This window comes from Lampetra fluviatilis, chromosome 6 (genome assembly GCF_964198595.1).
Source record: "Lampetra fluviatilis chromosome 6, kcLamFluv1.1, whole genome shotgun sequence".
NCBI classification, from domain to species: Eukaryota; Metazoa; Chordata; class Hyperoartia; order Petromyzontiformes; family Petromyzontidae; genus Lampetra; species Lampetra fluviatilis.
This window is the reverse complement of record NC_136280.1, coordinates 12412491-12426858: the sequence shown is the minus strand read 5'-3', so window position 1 is coordinate 12426858 and position 14368 is coordinate 12412491. Positions and strand designations below refer to the sequence as shown.

General features: G+C 43.4%; 1 protein-coding gene across 3 annotated transcripts in view; it reads right to left on the bottom strand.

Moving 5' to 3' along the window:
- Positions 1–13537, bottom strand: part of PISD (phosphatidylserine decarboxylase) — a 37551-nt gene extending 24014 nt beyond the window's left edge. Inside the window, exons 1-3 of one of the 3 annotated variants that reach the window (XM_078857743.1) lie at positions 13512–13537; positions 10402–10475; positions 9684–9859 (exon numbers count right to left, since the gene is read on the bottom strand). In XM_078857743.1, the coding sequence (XP_078713869.1) occupies positions 9684–9859; positions 10402–10475; positions 13512–13534 (273 nt within the window). In that variant the 5' untranslated portion in view covers positions 13535–13537. Of the gene's footprint in view, positions 1–142; positions 861–9683; positions 9860–10401; positions 10476–13511 lie in introns of those variants that run through there. The other 2 variants (XM_078857742.1, XM_078857745.1) reach the window with 2 other exon arrangements.
- Between the last annotated feature and the right edge of the window lie 831 nt (positions 13538–14368).

The window sequence follows — 14368 nt, the reverse complement described above, 5'->3', positions numbered from 1 at the left end:
CTTATTTATGACGCATTGGCTCAGTAAAGAATGTTACGGTCTTGTAGTCAACTGTGGACTACAAGCCGTTTCATTTCATTCAGTTGTCCTGTCTGCCTGTCTGGATCAGACCCCTTACCGACCGTTGGTCATGGCGCATTACCTGAACTTGCGCTGCTTGCGTTTGGACGGACAGCTGGGCGGTGTACACGCACCGTCGTCGGCATCCGACCTGCCCAAATTACCATGCGCTGTCGGCGAGCGGGCCAAGCCCAGGGGTTTGAAGGCCGCAGGCGGCCGCTGCACCCGGTGAAGGTCGTAGCAGCGAGACTCGTGGATGCACCGACGGCATTTCATCATCCGCCTCCGCCACGCAAACCTCCTACCCCGCGAAACGCTGCCGAGGAGGCACCTTCGCGATGTGGGCGTCGCCGAGGCAACGTGTGAAGGACGGGTCGACTGATGACCTCAGGCGAAGGCCTCGCTCGCTGCTTAAAAAGTCGCCCCGGTGGGGGCGGTGCACCTCACTCGAGAAGTCGAGCTACGTCTAATGAGCTTCTCCGCACGGCTCAACTAATGACGATCAGAAAAAAAAGCCCCTTTTTAGTAGAGACCAGGGAAGGCCCTGTCGGCCAGCCGCCCATCGCGTAACGGGACCGAACAAATTAATGACACCAGTCTCCGGCAATGAGGCGGTGGGCGAAGCACGCGATTCCCGTGAGAAATTGGCGAGCGTCACAGCGTAAAGACTCGCAGCGTTGCTGCGCCCCTGCCGAGTGCGCGCGTACGCATACGGGCGGGTTGCCGTTGGTTGCACTCGTGTGCCCGGGACGGCTCGGCTCGTCCTGCTGTTTATAATCCAGCCAAAAGGGCCGGCTCGTTTTCGGTGACGCAATTTCCGCTAGCCCGCAGCCACTCTCCCTTAACCCTTTGCCCTGCTCACAATTCCCCCATGCGTGCTGACAAATAACATCGGATAGGGTGTGACCCAGTTTTGAGCACAGAATAGGGCACTCAATACAGTGTTCACAAATCATTATGTTGCAAGGAGGGGGGGGGAATATAAACTTTCTGTCTAGCACAGAATTAAGAGGACAGAAGCAATCCCGGTTCACAAAGCCATAAGATGTCAAGTTCTGCTTACTTTGGGGCTTTCTGTCATATCCCTTGTAAAAACAGGTACATATTTCAAATGCTTACACACAGGATCTGGATGCAAAATAATTAACTGTCATTCCGTGTGACAACTTTAATTGTCTATCAGAAAGTATGAATTTCCAGATATTTTGTAACAACGTTATTAGAGCTTTCAATGTCCACCCGAAAGCAAAGGACAGAGCATGGTTATGCCGCCATCAGAGGCTTCAGGAGAAATGGATCATGAGCGGATTTCCCATAACAATTATTTTTTATGGCCCTTGGTCAATGTGTCTTATGGGCTCGGTTAGCTGTCCATTCCACTGCATAGTCCAATCAATATGTCTTCAATGCACAAAAGACAAACAAACAACAGCTATAAAATGTTCCACACCAGGAGGCCCCTTTTGTCCAATTATTGACCAGGCACTGCCCCCAATTCTCCAACTGCATCACATGACTGACTATTATACATTGATCTGCACAGAACTCTGGAGGCTATGCATGTGTCAAATGTAAGTTTCCGATTTAAATTGCTTTCAAAAGTGCAACTAAATAGCCGGATATGTTGTAAAGTACACATCTGTAGAGAGATGTGACCCGCCCCCCCCAAATCTCTGAAAACGATGGAACTGAATGCAAAATTAATGTTTAAAATTGTCAAGGTTTTAACAAGCAGTAACATTTAAAATATATCTGTATGTGATGGTTGACCAAACTAAACACAACATATGTACTACATTTCTTTAAAATATTTTTTTTTCAATACCATTGTCCAATAAAAATCACTGATGCCACCAAATACCAATTTACAAATGTATAGCCCTTTGTCAATCGACTGTTAGATGAGCTCCTGTGCACGCAGTGTCGGTAATGGGGTTTATAGACCATACTTCACCACGCTGGTCAGTATGGTTTAATGAGACAGTGCCGAGGAGCGATTTGGATATTACTCACCACCGACATAATTGTGGCCAAGTATCGTACTCCGGTAAGCGGGCTCAGAGCTCAGTGTTAACTAATGCTTCACTGCTCTAATCCACAACCATGATAAAATGTCCATCTTGCCGAACAACACGCGGTACAATCAGAAAACATATCGGAGAGCCATACAGTACAACTGCAAAAAAAAACAACGCAGTACTTTGCAGTCTGCTTCAACACGATGTTTAGGAATGTAATGTACTAGCACAACAAACATCAGGGCACATGCATCCACGGTGGTCTATATTGAACAGATGGGAATATAAAAAAAATAAAGAGCTGATGGTTCCAAGAAGCTTTTTCCGTAATAAGAAAAATATTAATCGTTTCCCAAAAATGAGATTGCACTTTCCTAAATGTACCTCCGAGTGGAATTATATTATCCAATGCAACATCTCCAAAAGCATCAAGTTTTTAGGTATGTCAATAAATAATATGAATGTAATTGCTTAGAGATTTAAATTTTACAGGATTTATCCATCACAGCACATATATTTAGTTGAAGCCATCCCGTGATTATCCTTCCATTAAATGGCAGTGAACCTGTAATTTTTGTTTTATTGATTAAAAAGACTAAAGATAGGTATTTTCAATGCGATACTGTAACGTTGCGGAAAGTAATAATCATGTTTTTAGCACTCCCCAACATAAACAAAAGATTATATCCAGTAATATTTCACCGAACGTGAGGCTTCAGTTCCTGGACAATGCCGTGTTGGGCAAAACAGAGTTCGACAAATAATATACCTCATGGGAAATATTATCCTGTCCCTCTTAAAATGAACAAGTAATTTTACGTGATTTCCACCTTTGTTTTCAAACGAAAAAAACCACACCTAACATACTTTGGGTGAATAAAATACGATGATAGTGACGAAGGTGAAGATGATGTTGGTGGGGGTGTGAGACGGCATGAGAGTGTTGGGGAGGAAATATGGCGAGGAGTTATTCATCGGCAGTGTCTACAAGCAGACTGCGCATTCCTTGTCAATGCAGAGATGAAAATCTAAGCAGCGTCAAACCGCGTGATGCCCAAACATCACCCCTGTGTTCCGGAAAACAGACCTCAATTAGTAAACAGTGTATAGCCAAGGCACGCGTTCGATAAAACAGAAAACACGTACATCACGATGAAATGGGGAAGAGGCCGATTTTATGTTTTTAAGGCAATGCAGGAAGTTGGTGAGAGCATGAGAAGAGGTGGACTTCTGTATTGAATAAAACATTTGGATGGACAAAAAGTTCAGTCATGGGCAGAGAAGAGGAAAGTATAACACGTAGGCTTTCGCGACCAATATCATCCATAAGAGATTTTTGGGTTAGATCGCGTAAATATACGTGTCGTTAAAATCCGCTACCACCTGACACAGCCAACTAGTACGGGTTGTCACGTAAACAGAACGTGCCAATTCGCCACTCGTACAACACACCGGTGTGTTGGAGAGCCAAGCCACAACATTTTCTAAATGTTGAAGTTTTGTGCAAAACTAGCTACTACTGGCCAGACTAATTAGAAAATCTATCGAAATTGAAAGAAATCAAAATAACTTTAACCGTTCAGAAAGCCTTAGTGCTGCGTGGAAGCGAATAATCAAATAATACATTATTTAAATGCATGCCTACAAAGGGCAGCGTATTACCGTTGGTAGGGCTATTTTAATAAACACAATAGACAGGAAGGACAAGTTCAAAGGGCTCGCATAATGCACATGCATAATGAACGTTGCCTCAGTAATCCCCCCCCCACATTGTGCAAGAACGCAGAAGCCTGGTCAACACATCTACGCCTCTATATAAGGAACGAAACAGTAAGACTCCTCCACGAATCTGGCTGTCGCCTGATGAACCTAGTTGTAATTATTGGCGAAACGTCGTACTCAGATTGTAAATGTTGTGGCTTGGCTCTCCAACACACTGGTGTGCTGTACTCATCACAAATTGGCATGTTCTGTTTATGTGACAACCCTTACAAGTTGGCTGTCTCGGGTGGTGGCGGGTTTTAACGACACATTTATATATTCACGCGATCTAACCCAAAAACCTCTATGGAAGAGGAAAGTAATTTTTCTCATTGAGTGAATGTCTCAGATGCTTTTCTGTTCTCTAAATTATGCCCATGCCATGTTGTCTTTTGAGTTACGCAAGCAGTGCAATGTTCTATGCTATAAGGTGAATTACTCATACAAGAACTAATTCACTATGCCAACAATATTGCGCTCTTAAGTGCCACTTTATTAAAAATTCACCTTTAATTTTCTGATAGATGTAACTCACAGCGTAACACAGGTCTCTATGCTTCATCTCTCCATATCCTCTCAACTGGTTTGAACAATAAAGAATGTCTGCAATGTCAGATCATCTTTTGCAGTTAATGCTCGGTCACCAATTTTACACAGAAAGCATTGTACAGTTTGCCACCAACAACACTGCACAAATCTATAAATGTTCACATCCTTTCATTGCCACAACCATTTATTGCTGGCGATGCCGAGGTCAGATTCAAGCCCTTGGGGCAATTGCATATTAAATGCTGAACTGAAATCTGGAACGATTTACTAATATTGGTTAAAGAAGCCAGAAATAATTTATTTATTACTTGTTTACTATTGTACCGTGTTATTTCAAGCAGGTGATTCAATTACCTGAAATTAGTGTGCCTGACAATACATGCTATTTTCGATTGGAGTTAAGATATTTCTTGTACGAGCGAAACGTGCATCAACAATGACAGCTATGATGAAGCCACCAGCTAGTTTCAAAGCAATATTGTTCCGTGTACGAAGAATGTTGAATGATACGTACAAAGGGTATGCCTGCATAAAGGGAATTTTGTACATATTGTACATAATGGTCATGTTAAAATAACACTGACCATGTGCTGGAAATATCCAGAGACAAATATATATTTAGCTGGAATCAGCCACGTAACACTATTGAATACGGCGTGCAAATGAAATAAAAATAATGCATATGCAAGGAAATCATGTTCTCTTTACTCAGTTTAAATTAACCCAAGCTCATGTGGACCAACAGAATGCTGTGCCCTACATCAACCATACATGTAAAATACACGTCACATGAGGAATCCAATGGTTACACATGCGTTATGCAAATTGCTGGTCCATGAAAAATAAGCAAAATGAAACTCTAATATGGGACCTTTCTTAGGTTTTACCCCTTCTGGCAATAAAACAGGCGTTAAGATGTTAAAACACCAAACAAAAACCTTTTCATAGGAATCCTGTCTGCATTAACCACATGTACTTGTGGAGAACATGCAAACAAAAAACACACTGATAATTATATATGCATTGCCTTTGAAACTCATTAGTCCACACCAGACAGCTTTTTTTAGAGCCTAGTCTCAAAGTGTTAGACCAGAGAATGCCAAAAGGCGAACAGCACAAAGACAATGCCACTATCAGGGCATTTATAGCTTGGGCAGAGCAGCTACAATATGGGACCTTTCTTGCAGCTACAATATTCTTATAAAACGAAACTGTGTTATGCCTCCTGAAGCCTGCTGTTGTACGGTAATACCCCGTACAACAGCAGGGGATGCGTTCCTGAAAGGTACGACGACGAATATCGAAACAACGTAAATCAAAGCAATTTACAGGGTAGGTGAAGTGGGGAGGGCGAAGGCGGAGGCGACGGATACGAGAAAGGCTGGATGATGCTGTCAACGACGTAAGCGTGAATTGAGGCAATTTATGGAGTGGTATGAACAGTGACGATGTATTTTCGAAACGTGAGGGAGATGTAAATTAGGGCATCACTGTAATTGAGTTAGTTATTAATAAGAAATATGTTTTAAAGAACCGATCTTAGTTTTAATTATAAGTTTGTGACCAGTTGTGGTGGACACAAAAGCCACACCAAAATGCACACACTAACACGTACCAACAGAGATCCCCGATAATAGCCTACATAGGCTGTTGGTGTAATTGTCAATAGCAAACACCAATGACAAAGACACAGAACACAAACCCATCCATGCGAGTGTTGTGCTGTGGGGGCTTCTCATTGGGGCGACTCTACTGAGAGGTGGAGGTGGGGGGAGCGAATGGGTGCCGTGTGGGAGTCATGCACGAGACAAGCCCACGGAAAAAGCAAAAGGAGCTCGAGTGTGGATACGGCCTACACCCTGTTTCACGTCCGTTTAAGAAGCTTGATTGCTGAATTTTCAAGTCTGCTGGCTCAGCATCCTGACACGGTACATTAGCACTGCAAGCAATCTCCATCACTAATAAAATAGAACCTGAGTCAGAAATTGCATAGAGGCACGAATACAAATTCATGTTTTTAATCCCTCTGAATTAGAGCTTTTAAAATATGGATGTGGTACAAAGGCACTGGCTGCAACTTAGACACGGCAATAGCAGTACGCTACGGTTGTTGAATGGCAAATTAATAATTCATACGAAGAGCAAGTTCGTCAAATTTCTAAGGTTATAGCTAGAAAGAATGCAGCATCGTTTGAATATGCAGTGAGACAAGAGGGAACAGCAAAGTTGTACATTACCGATGGCCCGAGGGCTAGAAATCAACAGATACATCAGGAGGTGAGTATCTGAACAATGCTTTGTGGCACGTTACAAGAACAAAGGACAGCAAGAGATGGGGATGACAGGTAGGTGCTGACATTCTTTACCAGACTGTTTGCCTATGTATATGTAGGAACGTTAAAAAGATAATTGCCAGTCATATATTAACACATGTGAAGGTACAATACACACACTGATCATTGAATTCAATAGAAACACTTGAAGACCGATATGACTGAAATTCATGCTGGTGGAGGATGCAATGGTGGAAGAAGAGTTCACCGAGTTTTTAATCAGCAACATTGAGGTCCATGCTGCCTTATTAAATGCCGCATTAATTTCATTTAGCAGCTGTTCAGACACTAGCATTAGCTTTAGCACTAAGATTAGAATTAGTTATACATTTCAATTAACGGTGCGTATTAATACTGTAATGGCGCAAGCATGATGGTAATGCTTTTGGCTATTGTTGCATTTGGGTTAACATTGAGGTTGGATAGTATTTACATTTGTGGATGAGTTCGCATCACAGCCCATACTAGTGTTAGGGTTAGTGTTCATGCCATTCTGTGAACAATGCCATCCCATGCAACGATGGAACAGTGATTCTACAAGAGAAACCATTAAGTTGGTATGTCATGATAAACAACGCTTGCTATGCTTAAGATGCATGCATCAGATTTTGTCGAAAGTAATATTCACGACTTGTGCAAAATATAGGCAAATATTACATTTAAGCTATTTGAACCAATAAGACAGTTCAGCCAAGACAAAAAAAAGTATTGTGAAGCAAGTAAAAACATTATACTAAGTTATGAAAATGAATTATATTGTGGGGGCAGGAGGGATAGAATAATTGCATGCCGAGAATGGAGTATGATGACTGCGATACATGCCAAATTAAGTTCATGAAAGACAACATTAAGTAAAGGCTTACCATTTGAATACAGGTACAAGCTATACCAAAAATATATTGTATAACGGTTATTACTTTTATTGTAACATGCATTGATTCGTGACAAAGTGCACACGATTGTGCCACTAGGTTATTTATAACACGTATGCCACGATGTGTGGTCCCACTGGCTGAAGAAACACAAGGCCTCTACAAAAGCAACGCTTCCAAAAATGAGCCAAGGGCAGGCGTTTTATATTCAGTAAAATAACCATGTTATTAACTTGACTTGTCTGCCCTTAGGTTGAGATCGAAGGAAAGGTTTTACATGTTCGCAGATTGTTAAATTCAAAACGTCAGTTGGCTCGTGGATTGCGCCTATCACAACATACAACGTGGAAGCAATGCCCCCTTGTGGCAAGCAATAAGCATGTTTTTACATCTGTAGAGGTGTTATTGGAGTCGCCATGGCGTTGGCTTCATCTACTGACACAAGCCTGTAACTACGCGTTTTGTGCCTCTCTCTAGCACCGGCGTAGCCATGGCAGGGAAGCGGGCCTTAGAGGGCATAGTCCCATTGAAGAGCAGAGAGAGGGCACGTGAGGACGTGACAGTCTGCGTGAACCCGAGAGGGCATGTGACCAGCACGGGGTAGTAAGGGGGCCCAAAAGGGGGCTTGAGGGACACGTGATGCGTGCTCCAGATCCTTCTGGAAAGATCCAGAAGGATCGGTCTTCGGTCATCGGTTATCATGTCAATCATCGGTCGTCACGTCAATCTTCGGTCGTTACGTTGGGCATTGTGGGTCAGGCAGACGTTCCTGACCTGACCAAGTTATACTGGTAGGAACCTCCTGGTTACACCAGCACACAGGGGGTTATTGTGTCCGTCCGTCGTGCATCCAAAAATGGTAGGGGTGGGGCTGGGTGGAGAGGGGAGGGTGGGGAGGGGCTGGGTGGGGAGGGGCTGGGTGGGGAGGGGAGGGTGGGGCGGGTGGGACTGGGTGGGGGGTGGGAGGGGTGGGGCTGGGTGGGGAGGGGCTGGTCACCCCGTGGTGCCCTTATAAAACTCAATGTTTAACCTACTCACGCTGGCTTGTGCCCACCCTCACAGTCGGGCATTTTTCCAGAATACACCACGCTGCCGCTGACCCTGGCCATTGATCGAGCAACCCAACGTCCCTATCAACTCCCTCCGCAGGAATGTGTTGTAGTTACCCTGTAAGGGTCCAGTTAACAGTGTTGAGTGTTACCCTGTTGAGGGCCTAGCTAACTACGTGTATGTTTAGGAAGTTACCCTTTTGGGGTTGTTAATAAACGTTGTGCCTCCAAACTCTAGTGTGTGCCTCCGTGGAACCACTACACATCTGTGTAAAGGACACATTTTAAAAACAGTATTGCACTTTTCTAATTCTTTGAAGATTACTCTTTTAGCAAACACAAAGTAAATGTATTACATTTTGCTGCCTTGGTTTCTTCCTTGCATCTCCAAATTGGTTCTCATCTGAAATGCTGTCAACCTCGAACATCAGCTTACAATTCACACGTGCATCCGCTATTAAAACAACCGTCTCATGGTCATTACTTACCTGTAACATTTTTCGACTATCTCTCTGCTCAAGAAAACACTGTAATCTTTGTAAAACTATGATCTTGAAGGGAAGTCTTTGACTTGTACATGTTGTGAAAATGCCTGCGTATTTCTTCCCCTATTCTTATGTTAATAACTTGGTGACTGGACAGCCATTTAAACAAAGTTGGAAAGATGAAGAATTGAAAATGTTTTCTCAGGAAAGCCTCAGTGAGTCAAGACGTTTTGACAAGCGTCCTGCATTGAACTGTTCAACCAATTTCTTCTCTTCAGTATTTTTACATGGAGGACAAAACTGGAAATTACCAAAGTAAACCCACAAACGAGCAGTCACTCAAATGGCATTTAGCCCAGAATCTACTTAACTGGCCCATTCTGTAGCCGAGTGTTTCGCACACATCATAACTCCATCTCCGTATGATCCACCAACCTTGCCTCTTAGTTGCTGAACTTCAGGTGTGGGCCCCATCACATCCGGTAAACTTGAAATGTAAACTTGGCGGGCGTTGAAACAAGGCCCAGTGAGAAAAAAGCACGTGGGGGGTTCCTACCTCCCAATCTTCTGCCAACCGAGGCAAAGCCTCCTCTCCAGCACTGATGAGTTGGCGGTCCCTGTAGCCTTGGTACTGGCCGTATCCGGCGTACGCCCCTCCGGCACCGATGGGTACGTAGAGCCAACGCAAGCGGGTGAGTGCCCGGCCCGCCGCCCAGTGCAAGCCACGCCGACCTGACCAAACAACGTCACAAGCAATTCCATGAGACATAAGGGTATTATTTTTAATCAGCACGTTAATATATAAAAAGCCATTGTTTTTTATGCCCGATCTGCCTGCATTAAAGAAAACTTCACCCTTTAAAAAGAAAGTTTCATGAAATGTATTTGAGTGCAAGATATATGCAAGATATGCTCTTGTAATGAATTACTGTTCAACAATTAAACCCGTGCCATTTTAACTTTCCAAATAATGACTGGAGACTTGCCATTAACTCATTATAAAAGCACTCAAAATAAAAATGTAACAGCAGCCTGAAGTGAATATTAATAACTTAGGAAATTGGTCTAAGCCTGTATGCGTTGTAATGAAAAGCTGGCAAGATGGAATGTGTTACACAATGACATATTTGAGCACAATTTTATTTCATGTGAAGAGTAATATGAACATGAAATGAATTTAATTTAAGACGGGTTGACCCACTATACTGCAATATTAATTATCAATGATGATAACAATCAATGGCACGGATCGCCTCTGCTGGAGATGAACTTACTTAGAGGTGTGATGGGAAGTGCCCTCAACCCCCTGCTGAGTGACCCAAGACAAGGTCTACTTCTTTCCAAGATTCTGAAAAAAAGCAACAGGGGAACAATTAAAATGGGTTCTAGCCTCCTAGCACTAAAATCACCACAAAGTGAGGGCATTAGGTAGCTCTATCCCAATAATCTTTAATAAGGCCCTCTTAGATCCATTAACCAATGCTAATGGAGCCAAGACTGTTACCAAGGAATATTGCTTTCACAGTAGCATTACACTGCATGAATCATAATTACCACTCTTGCCTCTGTCATTCATATAGCAAGTACTGCCATCATGTAATTTTGACCCAGAATAACATTTTTCATACACTTCACTCCGTGATATTGAAGTGAGGTCATGTCGCAGTTCACATTCAAAGTGTGCTTGGCGCTCCCATAATTATCAATATGAAATGCAGTGACTGTTGTTTTGTGGGGATTTGGCTTGAGCCTCCATTTCTAGGAAATATTCCCCATGGTGTTTAGGTTTCAGTTCAGAGTAGATTCAATGTTGTTGAAAGTGGCTGCTTGCGTTGCCAGGGCAAGGTCATCTGCAAATACAAATTTGCGTGACCCGGTTGGTGGCGTGACCCGGTTGGTGGCATGTCACTTGCATAGACATTGAAGAGCGTAAGTGAGAATAATGAACCTTGTGGCAATCCATTGTTGAGGAACTGGAATGAGCTGGATTTGTTGCCCATTTGGACACGCAGTCACCTATTTCTCACCATCGTCCATTCCAGAATTATTTTTTCAGGCAGCGAATGGTCGTTGCGAGCTTCAACATCAAGCCCTCATTTCAGACTGTGTCGTAGATAATATAGGTGACCCCCGACTTACGACAGCTCGGCTTACGTCCCCCCCGCATTTACGATCTTTCTTATGGTGATTAAAACCCCCACAGTAACGACCAAAACTCTATCTACAACTGCTTTGCTCTTCCTGCCATATGCGTATGTACAATATACCCTGACAGTCTGCAGATGCGCCAAGAGCGAACGCAGCGTCTCTTTCTCAACGCTCTTCACTTCTTTGTACATGTTCTTCAAAATGTTTAAATGTTTTGCCTTTCGCTATGTCTGAGAAGAGGAAATATGAAGCACATGCAGAAAAGTACTGAAGGATTTTTCAAATGTGTTTGTTATTACTTAATACATGTTTGTAAAGTCAAATAGGTATAGAATAAAATAGATCACGACGTTTCGGGCGCAACACAAGCATCCGTCATCAGGTGGGAAAGCATGGTCTGCTTCTGATACAGACTGTTTTAAAAAAAGGTTTTAAATGGGTGTAGCCCAAGGGTCATAAAGAAGTGGCTGGGTCTAGTGATGTTAAAGTGAGAAATTAGCATGTAACTGGGCATGGAAGTAGCTATGATAATGTGAGAGATTAGCATGATGTTAATGTGAGGAATTAGCATGTAACTGGGCACGGAAGTGGCTATGTTAATGTGAGAGATTAGCACGAAATAACAGCTGACATAGGCAGGTAGGATGGAAACATCACAGTCAGTTAAGACTTTACCTGGTTAATAACGTCCTTCCAATGATTGCTCAGATTGTACCCATCATCTCGGTTGAAGTTTTGTCTGTGTTCATATATCTGGATGGCTTCATGAACAAATCTCTGAATGTAGCTGGTAGGTTTGCAGAGTACCTCCGTCTTGGAAAAATCTATTTCGTGAGCCCACAGCGTTAAAACAATGATCGGCAAAGGCCGATGTATTGGTCCTACCGTGTTTCAGATCTGCCTTGTGTTCATGAACGTGGCACGAAATATGTCGCTTCAAATCAACAATGTTTGTAAAGGTTATGTTAAGTTACAATTAATGTTTGTTAGGGTTATTTTCACATTTTCGTGGTAAATTTTCATATTTTTATGGTATGCAATGGGTTTCCAGGAACGGAACCCCAATGTATAATATTGCGCCTATGGTAAATAAGGGTTCGACTTATGACCGCTCGACTTGCAACAGGTCGTCCAGGAACCAATTAGGTCGTAGGTTCAGGGGTCGTCTGCATACACTTACTAAAGACTCTCATCTGAACACACATCGGTATGTTGCCAACCTGCTTCTTTATTGCATCATTTTAATCTCGGCCTGCCTACATTAACGCTCCTGAGCACACACACATTCTTCTGTTATCCATTTTGTCCCTCCGACAGATGCATCTTATTGCGGTGGTCGGCCCATGACGCAATTACCCGTAATGCATGCAAAACTATTCACATCTCGGAAGCTATGCAGAGTTCAACCTGGATTCTGCTATAAATAGCAGGTGTTAGAGGCTGCTGCGGGCATGTTGTTGGGAGCACTGGCCAATTTAGAAAAACATGTTATACTGTATTATGATCCCACGTTCGCAGGGGCTGGCAGTCCATAGTTTCCTGCCACGTCTAACTTGGCAGGCCAGACACAGATACTAAAGTGACGTATTATTTGGGTCTTTCGGTAAAGCCACGTAGATAATAAAAAATAATAACAATATCACGACGTTTCGATCTCAAAAAGTGACGGTCAATCACCATTTACTCCCATCACGGCGGATAAAACCAGGTCGCATTTAATGCAATACAGTACAACGTCGCGTATCTGACTCGCTTAGGACAAAGCTATAAACGGGGGTGCGTAGACAAAGTCGTGTACGTGAACATCTATAAAAAAAAACAAGTTATACCATTCATTGAGAAATATATCACTGCACGGATATTAAGCGCAAATTGCTTTAAACAGGGGTGAGGGGATGCTTTTTATACTGTATATTCATGTAGTTTACAAGCAAGCGAAGGTACAGTACGGCGAAGGTACAGTACGCAATATTAATAATGCATTCGTTTGCGTCACCGGGGGTCAGATTATTGAACATCTTCAGCAAAAGTATAACAGCGACACCACTTTTTTATAATAAAAATGCTGCACTGGGAGTGGGGAGGTTCGACCGCGACGGTCACACCGTCACCGTACGTCTTGCCAACTCTTTCAACCCGTGTCGAGATCCACGAAACAATCGGCACTCGTGGGACAAGGCGAACAAACGCGAGAAATTGGATCAAAAACCGCGGGTTGATGAGCCTCAAAACTCACCTCGCCGCGCCGGACGCCGCCATGTCTCCTCGTGGTGATAGGAATCGATTCCTATTGAGAATCGACGGTGTTGAGGGCGGATCGATTCCCGGCGTCTCCAGCCGGCCGCGGTATAAACGCGGCATCGCTCGCCGATTCCAACGATTATTCGGAGGCATCTTTTCGAATCGATTCCAACTCGAGGAATGCATTGGAGGTGATGCTTGTGAGCTCAGAGGTTTTACCACCAGCTTGTGTTTGGGGGTGGGGGGTCAGGGTTGAATATCCTATTATATATACTCGCGCTGTGTCACACTGACAGCTGCAGTGACACGATTACGAGTTGGGCCACCTTGTGGGGCTTTTATACATCTGTGACGACACACAGGCGTGATGTTTAATTGATTATAATAGTGGGCTATTCTCTACCCAACTGCTGGATAAATATAATTACACTGTAATTCGTTAATCAGCGAGCACCGCTTACCGTGACTTGGGTCAGAAACGTGGACATTCACGAAAACAAAAAAAAATACTGAAAAAAGTAAGAAAGAAACGAGGAGAGATTCGTGCTTGGAATTATATTAAGAGACAGAAATACGTGCACATGGTGGCAGGAGGATGGTAGCTGGGACGAAATGTTAACTCCCCCGCCTGGTATACAAGCAGGTCATGAGTTCGATCCCGACCCTGACGCCTGCTGTATATTTGGGCTTTGAGTGTTCTCCCAGTGGTCGCGTGGATTTTTCTCCGGGTCCTCCGGTTGTTCCCTCCACATTTATGAACATGCCTTAACAATATTTGGCTGCTGTAAATATCCAGATGATAAGCCACTTCGTTGAGCTATCATTTGTGGCCAGGTCACTTCTCAAAAAGAG